The 13,177-nt window shown below is 44.5% G+C and overlaps 1 protein-coding gene across 1 annotated transcript; it reads left to right on the forward strand.

The window, feature by feature from the left end:
- Nucleotides 1-1,218: 1,218 nt before the first annotated feature.
- Nucleotides 1,219-8,204, forward strand: LOC125425454 (protein RUFY3-like). Its single transcript, XM_048483056.1, has 6 exons — nt 1,219-1,370; nt 3,255-3,320; nt 3,424-3,493; nt 4,301-4,393; nt 5,740-5,823; nt 8,061-8,204. Exons 1-6 carry the CDS (start codon nt 1,330-1,332, stop codon nt 8,202-8,204), a joined length of 498 nt encoding a protein of 165 aa, XP_048339013.1. The 5' UTR covers nt 1,219-1,329.
- Nucleotides 8,205-13,177: the final 4,973 nt, after the last annotated feature.

Consider the following 13,177-nt stretch of genomic DNA (forward strand, 5'->3'; position numbering starts at 1 on the left):
GCTGTACTCTTAGTGGAAGCTTGAACGTCATTGATATCTTAATTTCTGTATGGAAGGGTGAAGACTTGGACTCTCCAGGTGATGGATGTTTGATCCAGCGTTTAATGGAGGCGTCAATGTTGGACTGATGGCAAAAGATCGGTTTTAAAATAAAGCTAATTCTGAGTTATGAGTCATTGTGTTTGCCTTTTAGCGTGCTTAGAACTGTTGCATGAGATTCTGGAGCAGATCATTTGACAGGTGGTGTGTAGAAGGGAACAGTGTGATTAATAAAAGTCAGCATGGGTTTCTCAAAACCAAATCATGCCAGACTGATCTCATCTCTTTTTTTACGATAAGGTAGCTTACACTTAGTCGATGAAGGGAGATACTGATGATGCTTGTATTCCTAGATTTAGGTAAAAGCCTTTGATAAAGGTCCTACGTAACATCCTTATAGAAAAGAAAACTAATTAAAAAATGTGGACTGGACAATACTACTCATTTAGATGGATTTTGAATTGGTTGGCCAATGACAGGACCCAAAGAGTGCTTATCAATGGCTCATCGTCATCGCCATCCTGGAGAGAAGTGACTAGTAGGGTGCCACAGGGTTCTGTCCTGGGCCCAGTGCTATTCAATATTTTTTATCAATGACTCGAATGATGAAATAGAGGGCATGCTAATTAAATTTGCAGATAACTCCAGATTAGGAAGAGTAGCTAATACTCCAGAGGACAGAATAAGGATTCAAAATTACCTGGACAGGTTAGAGAGATCGGCCAAAGCTAACAAAATGAACTTCAACAGAGATAAATGTAAGATTTAGGCAGAAAAAATGTACTGCACAGATATAGGATGGGTGACACATGGCTTGACAACACTACATGTGAAAGGGATCTGGAAGTCTGAAGATGCCTCCTTTCGTGGGAAATAAAGAAAAGTCACAATAACGTTCAAATCTTGCTTCCATCTTTCCCAGGTAGCTGGGTTTTATTCTCCATCAAACAAAACTGTCTGAAGTCTTAAAGGGCTGTGGCTGTAATCCAGGAAGATGAATAACACACTTGGAGCTAGCAGTGTGCACACATCAGAGATTTCCCATCTGTTTTCTTTTCAACAGCTCAGTGTGCCAAATGGCAAGGTGCCCTGTGTCTAAAAAGCCATCAGGAGGGGGGGGGGGGGTTCGGTTGCTGGAGGAGGAGGAGGAACTACATAGGAAGAGTTGGGCATCTGGCTCATTTGACTTTATTGCCTTTTTTAAAAAACCTGCATTTGAAAAGAAAGAAGATTGTTTTTGACACGAAGCGTTGCAATCTTCTCTCATAGGTCGGTGTTATTGATTTTTCTATGTACTTAAAGGACGGAACCAGTAGCAAAGGCTCGGAAGGGTAAGTACTTTTCTTCTGTCCAAGGTTTTAGCGGTTAAGCGTTGTGCTGCCGGTGCACAGATTTCACTGGAAAGCACTTGCATTAGGTGGTAGTGGTTAAGAGCAGGTGCGCTTGTAATCAGAGAACCAGGTTTTAATTCCCCACTCACACTTGGCAGGCTGTGGGAGCTTATCTGGTGAGACCTTGGCACTATTGCACTCCCAGCACAGCTCTGCAAATTTGCAGAAGCAAGCCTTTATTGGCATAGACAGCAATTACAACAATAATAAAAACAGATTAAAAAAGCATATACAATTACAGGATATACATGTTAGGATGAAGAGAATCTACTAACGTTTAGTGTTTTCCAGGAGAAAGAGTCTTTATACTATCATACAGAGAGACTCCCAACACATGCCAGCTGGGTGACCTTGGGCTAGTCACAGTTCTTTGGAGCTCTCTCGCAGGGTGTTTGTTGTGGGGGGAGGTTGAGGGAAAGGAGATTGTAAGCCCCTTTGATTCTCTTTACAGGAAAGAAAGGGGGAATATAAATCCAAACTCCTCCTCCTCTTCCCTTACCTTCCCTTTAATTATAATCCTGTGGTGCAAATACAGGCTCAACACAACCTCATCATGATTTGTAGTTTTTTTTTTTTAATGGTATTTGAAGTTGAAATGATTTGTAAGAGAATAAACATTAAAATGCTTAGAAGCTATGTATGCTCAATTATTCTTCCTCCCCTTTATAACATGGCTTGTATCAGTTATATAAGCAGCAGTACAGTTATCTCTTCCACATTGTGGGGGTTTGGGGCATGGTGCCCCACCCTGCCCTGTTGGAATCCCTTCTTCCTGTCACATATTCCAGCAATCTCTCTTTAGGTCCATGCCTCATTTCCTGTTCTTTCTGACCCTGAAAAGTATGACTTGCGCTTGACCTCCAGGCCAAAATAGGAAACTATGATCGAACCATGGTTTTTTAGTTCTGACTTCGGAGGGTAAGCACAAACCAAAGCTTGCAGGTTGGATGTAACTGCTAACCGTGGTTTACCAGAAATAAGCGAGGAACTGAAATGTAAGAGGAAAAGGGGTAACTACGGGCGTGGCAGGCTCCAGGGAGCTCTATACATTTATTACCATAGGAATATAAGAAAAGTCATGCTAGATCAGACCAAGGCCCTCAAGTCCATAAATCTGTGGCCAACCAGGTGCTTCTAGGAAGCCCCCAAACAAGATGACTGCAATAGAATGCTTCAGCTTGTGAACCACAGCACCTAATATTATTGCATGCTCATCTGGAGAGGATAGGTACGCATCATAACTAGTAGCCATGGATAGCGTTATCGTCCATGAAGATGCCCCGTCCCCTCTTAAAGCCATCACCATATGCCATGCCATGACTCTGGCTTTGTTTGAACTAGAGGAAGAAGAAGAGTTTGGGTTTATATCCTTCCTTTCTCTCCTGTAAGGAGAATCAAAGGGGCTTACAATCTCCTTTCCCTCCCCCCACCCCCACAACAAACACCCTGTGAGGTGGGTGGGGCTGAGACAGCTCCAAAGAACTGTGACTAGCCCAAGGTTACCCAGCTGGCATGTGATGGAGTACAAAAGCTAATTTGTTCACCAGATAAGTTTCCACAGCTCAAGTGGCAGAGCGGGGAATCAAACCCGGTTCTCCATATTAGAGTGCACCTGCTGTTAACCACTACACCACGCTAGTTCCTTCTCTGGCCGTTGTGGGTTTTCCGGGGGTGTGAGGCCGTGGTCTGGTAGTTTTAATGCCTAATGTTTCACCCCATCTATGGCTGGCAACTTCAAAGGCACATCACAGTAAATTCCTTGTCTCTTTGTTGGATCTTAGTGGTTACCTTTTTCTTTTACAATTCGCTGTGCTCCATTTCCAGAGACGGTCAAATTACTGCAATTCTGGACCAGAAGAATTACGTAGAAGAACTCAATAGACATTTAAGGTAAATAGCAGCTTGCTGTTTTGATTGTAATCTGTAGAAGACTTGATCGGCTATAAAGCTAAACGCTTCACTATAATTACTGGAGATCTCTTTAATTTAACAGTGCCACTGTCAACAATCTGCAGGCAAAGGTCGATGCTTTAGAAAAATCCAACACGAAACTTACTGGGGAGGTAAGTGGCAGTGAAAGAATGCTTTGTTTTTCTGCTGGGTTTTTAGGGGGAGGAGCCTAGCTATCAGAGAATTAGATTTTGTGAAGACCTGGCAATCTGATTTGATAAGATCAGCGAATATTTCATATTCCTTTTGATCAGGCCAGTGTGTGTGTTATTCTGTTATCTTCTTTCCGAGTGAATTTTGTTAAATTACAGCTCTTCTCCCTTGCACGTGTGCTTCCTCTGAGTGCTCACCAGAAAAAATAATAAGGCAACACGGGGGAAGGTCCAATATAAAACAAAGAAAAAAACGTATTGAGGCACCCAAAAAGGATAACTACATGGCACCCTATAGAGACAAGTTATAGTACATAATTTCTTTGACACTGCAAGGGTGCCATAGAGTGTAACCTTTTGGCATGCCTCAATACGGTTTTTTCTTCTGCGTGTTTGGATCCACCTCCAATGATCTGCTTGTTTGGATCCACCTTCTCTAAGTGTTTGGCTCCACCTCCAGTGGCTGCTATTTTGGGGTTGCACCCAACAACATGGATGAGAATTCCAAGGGTGCCCACAGACTTTAACCAGTTGGGAAGCCTTTTACTATGACCCCAACAGATGGAACAAAAGACATTTTCAGATTCTTTCTGCTCCTAAGCCCTGATTGCTATAAACAACTTGCCTATAATTCAGGCAAGTCGAACCTTCTGTACGCTATGACATCATACCAGCTGGCATGAGCATAACTTTTTAAATCAGTGCTGAGTACAAAGGAAGTATCTGTTGAATCTAAAAACAATTCTTGTCATTGGGGTTGCCGTCTAGCTTGCCGTTGCAAACAATAGAATTATAACATTGCAAGGAGAGATGGAGAGAATCAAAGAAGAAAGTTCATACATGTTGGAATCCAACAGAAAGGTCAGTATGTTTATCGGCTGGGCGCTTCAGGTAGATTTGTTTCTCTATAGAAATGGGTTGCGTATTGGCTTACCTGGAAACCCTGTGTTCTTCGGTGCACTATCTGCTTCTGTTCTTTCTCTTGCAACACACTCTGTGTGTTGATCTGGCATCAACACACTGATAGGTATGGAACGGTCTGTTTCCAGAAAGATTGGCTTTAACAGCCTTTTGGCTAATTTCAGCAGCCGAATCTACTACTTCTTGAATCAGTTATAAAGGCTCTGATTGGAGAGCAATGAGAACTGATGTCTAAGGAACGTGCTTTGTAGTTTCTTCAAGTGGGGCAAACAAAATAGTGTTCTTTTCAACCACAGAACACCAGCTATAGAACTTAGGAATTTTGAGGGTTTTATACATTCTACATTTAATCTAAAAGATCTTAAAAGATAAATTGTTACAGCTAAAATGAAATCAGAGGTTTTTTTTCTGTTGGGATTAATAAGACAGATCACTGGGAAGAAACACATAGATCTTTTGTTTTTATATATGACCCAACAACGTAAGAATCACTATGTAGCATAGTGCAAAACTGGAAAACTCCAACTAGACCTACAATTCAAGAATGGTGGGTGAAGGTGTTAGAGTTGGCGGAGATGGCCAAACTCACTTCATTGCTTAAAGAAAAGAATTTAGTTGCATTTTTGGACAACTGGAAACTCTTGATAGACTATTTGGATAAAACAGGAAAAATGCATTGGTGATTAGTGGTTTTGAAAGTTAGTGGATTGTTTATCAGAAGTATGATGTTTATCAGTAGTGGCTTTATAGATCCCATTTTTGCTGGCATATTGGCCCTTTCGAGATGCTAGTAGGCCAATGCATCTTCACTGTACCAATCCACTTTTCACAATTGTTTGCAAGTAGATTTTGCTATTCCACAGAGTAAAATCCAGCTGCGAAGTGCATTGAAGGTGGATTGAAAGTGCATTATTCTGCATGTGCGGAAGGGGCCATTGTCAAAAAGCAAGCGGTGATATTTTTTAATGTTGACCCTCGGTGCAGATGAAATTGGGAGTCCATATGGTAAATGTACTTTTTTTCTTGTGATTTTTCTTTGTTTCTTTTGTGATGTAAAACTGTTTTAAGTACTAACAGGAAAAAAAAGAACTCCAGTTACAGGGAGCCCCTCCTTGTCCTCACTGACTTGCTTGCGTTCAAAACACGAGTTTACATTATCTCCTAGCAGCTGTGCAACTCACAGTTTCATACTTGTTTTGGAGAATTCTTGAGTATTCTTTGAGTGAATGCTTGCCTGCTAAATATTTCCACTTCATTTGCTCTTGTGGTATGTTGGTAAACTGCAGGTCACTAAACAAGACAGAACTTCCGACGGGCACGCCCTGAGTGAAGCACGGAAACAGTTGAAGGAGGAAACGCAACTACGGCTGGTAAGTTGGATAGGCAGAAGCTTGAGTCGAAAAACACTGCTGGAGAAGAGGGCCTAGGGCAGGGGTCTGCAACCTGCGGCTCTCCAGATGTTCATGCGGACTACTAAATTGGCACATGCTGGCAGGGCTGATGGGAATTGTAGTTCATGAACATCTGGAGAGCCGCAGGTTGCAGACCCCTGCCCTAGGGTCTTGTGTGGTCCTACCTTTTTCACACAATGAAGAGGAAATTTAAGGAGGTTTCTGCAGTAAGTGGGGACTCAATCTGTATAGCTCTGCCCCATTTACCTAGCATGAGATGCTGCTATAGGTGTAGGGGCACTGGTTCCATTTTGTGCCAAGCAGGTACAGTGGCAACTTCGAAACCGGCTGATAAGATCCTGAACCAGAGGTAAATTTCCATCTTCCCTGTGGAACTTTGGTCACACCTGTTGCTATAACATTGGGCTTCTGTTGTGTGTAATACTGTAATTAAAGTATTAAGGGATTCAGAGACTTCTGCCACTCCAGAATTTCCATTCTTTATTCACCTGAGGCACAGGGAAGAAAAGATCAGCTTCCGAGACAAAAGATCAGCAAATGTTTTACAAAATGAAAATGGTGCTGAAAATTCTGATCAGTCTGGTTTGTATGCCACAGGTGCAGTAGGATTTAGGTCTGAATCACATTGCAGTTGTTTTAAATGTTGATAAGATGCCTTCCAAGTGTTTATAGAAGAAGAGAAGAGTTTTGATTTATATCCCCCTTTCTTTCCTGTAAGGAGACTCAAAGGGGCTTATGATCTCCTTTCCCTCCCTCCCCTGCCCCCCAACAAATACCCTGTGAGGTGGGTGGGGCTGAGAGAGCTCAGAAGAACCGTGACAAGCCCAAGGTCACCCAGCTGGCGTGTGTTGGAGTGCACAAGCTAATCTTAGTTCCCCAGATAAGCCTCCATTGCTCAAGTGGTGAGAGCAGGGAATCAAACCCGGTTCTCCAGATTACAGTGCACCTGCTCTTAACCACTCCACCACTGCTGCTCCCTTATGTTTAAATAATAAACTTTATAATAATAAACAGCCCGGAAATCCCACCACAACCAATAAACTTTATGTCTAAAGCTTTATGTTTAAATAATAAACAAGGAACCCATGTTGGAGCTGTTGGATGAATGCAAGAAGTTTTAATGTTTCTAGACCTCCACACTGGCTTGTGGAATATTTATCTTAGCATCTGAGGCAAGGCTTAGTCATTTCATTTCAACAGTAATGGCCCTAATGAAGATGGGTGCCCAGGAATTTCTGTGGGAGATTCTTTAATGGCACATCCATATTTTTTGAGGGATTGAATGAGTGCTACATTGTGCTGTACAAGCCATCAACAACTTCCCATTCAAATTAGATCTGTAGAGGAGCCCGTCTCCTGATATAACCCTCGAAGATTACTGTGCTTGGTGAAGAAAAATCTGTTGGTGGTCCCTGGTCTGAAAGATGTCTGGCTTGTCTCAACCAGGGCCTTTTCAGCCTTGGCCCCCAACCTGGCAGAATTCTCTGTCTAGTGAGATCTGGGACCTGATGCAGTTCCATAGGCCTACAAGCCAGGGTTGTTCCACCAGGCATATGGCTGAGTCACTATGGCAGTGGTGGCGAACCTATGGCACGGGTGCCAGAGGTGGCACTCAGAGCCCTCTCTGTGGGCACGCACAGAGTGCCCCCCCCCCACACACACATCTAGGCTGGCTTGGGCCGCTGGGCTGGATTATTAGCATTAAATCCAAGACCAAGTTTTGGGGAAGCAGTGTAGGTAACCCTGTTAAGCGCTGTAAAACCCCACTGATTTTCTGCGTGAAGAACTAAAATGCAATCCTTTACCTGGGGAGTAAGCTCAGTTGCTTAATAATGGGGCTTGCTTCTGAGTAAACCTCCTAGGGTCGGATTCACCAGTTGAAGAGCTGTAACGGTTGCTTCAAAAGCAAAGCCACCGACCACCATCAAGTTTGCATTCCCGAGGCAACGCACCGAGCCAACTGTTTTTCTTAAACTAAAACCTCAATATTCAGGTTAAATTGCCATGTTGGTACTTTATGATAAATAAGGGGTTTTGGGTTGCAATTTGGGGCACTCGGTCTCTAAAAAAGGTTTCCGCTATCACTGCACTATGGGGTTTGTGCTCTTCGTATAGCCTTTTTGGAAGGACAAGCAACAGTGCCCTTATTGAATGGGCGTAAGTTCCAGATTTCACACGTGTGTACTTCAATTTAGGATGTGGAAAAAGAACTGGAGGTCCAGATCGGCATGAGACAAGAGATGGAGCGGCTGGCGAGATGCCAGGAAAGACGCTATAGAAGCAAGATGCCCTGGTGGCTCTCAGGCAGCAGCTGGACGATCTCAGGCCCTCAAACATGAACTACCTCGCTGCAGAGCAAGCAGGATCTGTGCCCTGGTCAGGTTCAGAAGAAGAGTTTGGATTTATACACTGCTTCTCAGCTGTAAGGAGTCTCAAAGCCGCTTACAAATGCCTTCCTTCTCTCTCTCTCCCACAACAGACACCTTGTGAGGTAGGTGGGGCTGAGAGAGCTCAGAAGAACTGTGACTAACCCAAGGTCACCCAGCTGGTTTGTGTTGGAATGCACAGGCTAATCTGAATTCTCAGATAGCTCTCAGAGGCTCAAGGCAGAGCTGGAATCAAACCCAAATCCTCCAGATTAGAGTGCACCTGCTCTTAACCACTACGCCCCTGCTGCTCTCATGATTGCTACATGCTCTGAAGCCGTGGGACATGATGGATACGAAACAGCTTCTAACTGGGATCCAACCAGCTTGGGCCTCGCTCTGTGGAGAGGGTACCCCACTTGCTCCCAGTTACGAGCTTCTTTACAGCCCCCCCACAATGAACTGTCAGGCTTGGTGTTGTTGCTTTAATACATGAACTGGGAACAGACCCTAGTATACCTTGCTTCATTTCCTGGTGCTCTCTCCCTCCTGCCCCCCCTGCCAAATCACGTGTTCCGGCCCCATTTCTTTCTGTGTTGACGATAACTTTGTGCTTCCATTCAGCTCAAACTGAATCTTACACCCTTCCCAGGATTTTAACTGTGGTTAAGTTGGAAGCAGATGCACATCAAAGGGACCAATTTTGATTATCTAATTTGTTTGCATTCTACCTTTCTCCCCAGAGGGGACCTGAAGTGGCTTATATCACTCTCCTTTCCTCCATTTTATCCTCACAACTGCCTTTTAAATTAGGTTAGGTTGAGAGCTGTGTATTGGGCTGCTACAGGCTGTTGGGAATTGTAGTCCTAGGGACATCTGGAGCACTATAGATGGGTTTTCACCACACTTCTAAACCAGTGCAGCGAAAAATTGCTTTGAGAATTTTCCAGATGTAAACTTTCATGCAGTCTTTTGCCTACCTAGAGTTCAGACTCCGAAGGAAACAGAAGTCCTGGTGATAAACAGCCGCTTTGAGGAGAAGACTCTTAACCAGATGGCTACACCATTAAAACAGCTTGGAAACAAAGGTAAAATTTGAGAGTTGCTTATTGTTGAAGTGTTGGTTGATAGATATATATTTAAGCTGGTGTTTAATATACATATTTTAGGATGTTTGAAACCAGGGGGATACCGCAAGCATTTCAGGCGCAAGGGAAGAGAGCCGCTGGCTCAGAATTAGCATGCTGTGTGGGTAGCGTGGAGTGTGGACCCCCTCACAACCCCACAATGACATAAAACCAGTTCAAGCCTTTAGAAACATATGAAACTGCCTCACTCTGAATCAGACCGTCCATCAAAGTCTGTGAGGGGTCTGCAACCCAAGTGCCTCTGATGGAAACTGTAGTCTGGCGAACATCTGAGAGCTGCAGGTTGCAGCATCTCCGACTCTTACCCAGACTGGCACCGCCGTCCAGTTCTCAGGGTTGAGAATTTCACATCACCTACTACTTGGTCCCTTTAAAGGAGATCCTGCAGATTCAGTCTTGTATGTTGATTTTAGCTGATCCCTTCCACCCTCACTCTGCAAGAAGAAGAAGAGGAGGAGTTTGGTTTTATAACCCACCTTTCTCCTGTAAGGAGACTCAAGGGGCTTGCATAAGCTCCTTTCCTTTCCTCTCCCACAGCAGATACCTTGTGAGGTAGGTGGGCTGGGAGAGTTCAGAGAGAACCGTTTACTCCAAGGTTACCTTATCAGAATGTAGAAAACACATCTTTGGTTCAATTAGATAAGCCTCTGCCACTCAGGTGGAGGAGGAACAAACCCTCGCTCTCCAAATTAGAACCCTACACAATAATATTGTGAACACACACATGCTGGAGAATGCCCCGCCCCCCCAAAGCAGCATTTTGGGGACACCTGTGCGGTGGCACCTGAAAGACGGTGAGGCGGAAGTTCCCTTCTGGTAACGGAAGTGCTTTCTGTCTGCCTTGTAAAAGTCAAGTAAACCGGATATTGTCGTATCGATACATCAGCTGCCGTTGATTTAAGTCTTGCTCAGCAAAGATTGAAAGATGGTTCTTAACATGATACAATTTTGCATTTGGAACAGAGCAGAACATTGTCGCACGTATTGCTGGCCTATTGAATTAACTGGTGTTTTCTCGCTGTTTGTTTCCTTTTCCCTTCCTTCCCCCACCCTTGGACTCCTCAAATACATAACACCCTTTCTCCACATAGCGAAAAGGATTTGGTGAAACAGGCAAAAGCCTTGAATAGCGCAGCCAGCAAACTGATTCAGAAGCAATCTTCGTGAAGCTCCTTTCCTCCCTTCTGCTGCCGCTGGTCCCCTAACTCTGACATTCTGACTCGCTTCCAGGAAAATCAAAATGCCATTAGATGCAACGCCAAGTTCATGCCTAAATTTTGTCACCCAGTTGACTTGGAACTTGGTGAATTTTTAAAAAACCCGTTTTTTTGGAGGCGAAGTGGAAGCGTTACCAACTAATCCTAACCCTACTCCGGTTATATTTTGTTTAAGCGATAGTTAAACCCGTAACTGCCCCTGTGAATTACAAGCAAGATGAAAACATGTTGCTCTGCGATGCCAAATGTATCGCAGAACAACCTTATAGCCTTCTTTAAAACACTTGATGTCATACTGGGAAGCTGCAAACGGGCCGTTGTGGGTTTTCTGGGCTGTGTGTGCGTGGATGGGTAGTTTCAACGCCTAACGTTTCACCTCCTATGACTGGCATCTTCAGAGGTATGTCACCGCGGCGACACGCTTTCTCTTGTGGCACAGTGCAAAACCCTTCCTGGCAATATCAAATTTGGTGGGTGGGTAATCTTCGCTTTGCTTCCTTGTTAAATTGATGGGGCCAAATATGTCCAGAGATTGAGAGCCCCGGCTTAGTATGCTTTCACGCCCTCTTTAGCATTCGCTGTCCCATCTGGTCTCACAGCCAGGAAAAACATGTTATCACAACTGGACAACTTGCTGTTGTTAACCGAAGGCTTGTCTGCACTGTACGTTCTTCTTCCTGGGCATTTTTCAGATTTTATGTAACCAGGAAGCATATCTGACCTTCAGCATCTGCGCACGGCCTGCCAGCCAGAGAGTACGCTTTGCTTCCCAGACATTTTAAAAACACTGCAAATTGGCCAGATTATACCCCTTCATTCCACAGTGCCACCAAACATGTTCCTGAGACTTGTGTGTTGCTGGTCAGTGCAGCTGGGTGTGTGAGATTGGTGCCTAGCCTTGATTCCTTCCTGGCTTTCCCCCCACTTCAGTTCGTGAAGTTCCCAAAGATCGCTCCACCATTTCAGTGGATTACGCTTTCTCATCCAAGCGCCTTTCACAGGGGTCAGGCTCACGGCCCTACAGATGTTGTGGACTACAGTTCCCATCATCCCCTGCCAGCATGATGGGCCAACATCTGGAGGGCTGCGAGTTTGACACCTAATGGATAACGCCACGTTTTCCCTCTGACATTTCAAAGTCTTCGGCATAAGATGGATATGCAGAGAAGGAAAAAAATGGAGCAAATAAATAGTACGCTGCAAATAATGTAAAGTAGGCAGGAACTGGAACAATCCAGTGACAAACCCAAGGCAGTTCTCATCCTGTCTGTTAATGAAAAACCATTTGTTTTAGGTGACATGCTTAGTGGCTGCCTTTAAAAAACTATAAACCCTCCTAACCTTTGCACTGCCTTCTACCTCTATTTCCCATGTAAAAAGCCAGCCATCCTCTTTAACTGCAGGATGCTGATAATACCCTGCCCGTGATGTAGTATTTTACAGAACAGTTTATAGTGGTTTTTATCTTGTTATCGAAGAGAAGCGAACAGAACTGGTGGTGGATTTACTGCCGGTCCGTCCGACATACAATAGCTCGTCATATGAGTTTCCCTTTCACTCACTAATATTTTGTATTCCAAAGACCTTGGGTTCAGGTATCTAAGAAATCTGGCAAAATAGCGAGGGACAAACTGAAAAGGAGAAAGTCTCAAGAGGTTGCTCTGCGGGTCTCAGAATAGGATTTACAGTGCTACCCTAAATAGAGTTATTCCAGTTAAGCCCATTGAAATGAATGGGCTTAGACTGGAGCAGCTCTGTTTAGGGGTGCACTGTTAGTGTGTAGCTAGCCGTGCCTCCAAGGCGCTTGAAGTCCATTTTTCTGAGTATAAATAGTTTACTGGTTCCTGGGGGATGTCCCCCCATATGAGTTTTCCAGTTAATTGGAAATCTTTGGTAGGAAAATTAATACCTAGGAAGGGGGAACCCATTTGCTGACTTTACACCTAGTGGACTTCAATCTGTGACTTCTTTACAACCTCAGAGTTTGTAAAACGCTTGTTATGAGCAGTTAAAAGCAAATCAGTGCTATAGAACTTCCCTTTGTGTGGCCTGTCTGAAAAGATAGCCAGTTTGGAGCAGAGTTCATTAAGACAGCCTTTAAAATTTTAACCGAAGACTTGGCAGGGCAGGAAGCAAGGTGGGGGTGGGGAAAGCGTTTCCTCAAAATTCCCGGATGTGCGGTTAGGACTGCTACAAACCCTCCCCTTTTGAAACTTAGCCTTACACTCCCACAGGATCAAAACCTGCTGGGTGATTTCAAAGGGGGAGCACCCTGGATGGCTGATGGACCTCTAGGTGAAAGGAGAAGAGCAGGCGGGGCGGGGCGGGGTGGACGTCCCTGCCAGAATTATAGGTACATGGTGCCTTTCCAAAGGAACCATATCTTGATCCATTCCTGGCCCTCCTATCAGTTGAAGCTACTCTTTAAAAACAGCCCAGGGAAATCCAGTCACCCACTGAAGGCCCCAGTTTCAGCAGGGAATAGACTGCATGGGTCTGCAACCTGCGGCTCTCCAGATGTTCATGGACTACAATTCCCATCAGCCCCTGCCAGCAGGGCCAATTGGCCCTGCTGGCAGGG

This window comes from Sphaerodactylus townsendi, unplaced genomic scaffold (genome assembly GCF_021028975.2).
Source record: "Sphaerodactylus townsendi isolate TG3544 unplaced genomic scaffold, MPM_Stown_v2.3 scaffold_502, whole genome shotgun sequence".
In the NCBI taxonomy this organism is placed as follows: Eukaryota; Metazoa; Chordata; class Lepidosauria; order Squamata; family Sphaerodactylidae; genus Sphaerodactylus; species Sphaerodactylus townsendi.

Bases quoted from the DNA above. Each gene is read 5' to 3' on its own strand.
- LOC125425454 (XM_048483056.1), top strand. From the start codon at position 1,330: ATGTACTTAAAGGACGGAACCAGTAGCAAAGGCTCGGAAGG. The intron at 3,494-4,300 runs GTAAGTGGCAGT...GTTGCCGTCTAG, and splicing joins ACACGAAACTTACTGGGGAG to CTTGCCGTTGCAAACAATAG. The intron at 4,394-5,739 runs GTCAGTATGTTT...GGTAAACTGCAG, and splicing joins TGTTGGAATCCAACAGAAAG to GTCACTAAACAAGACAGAAC.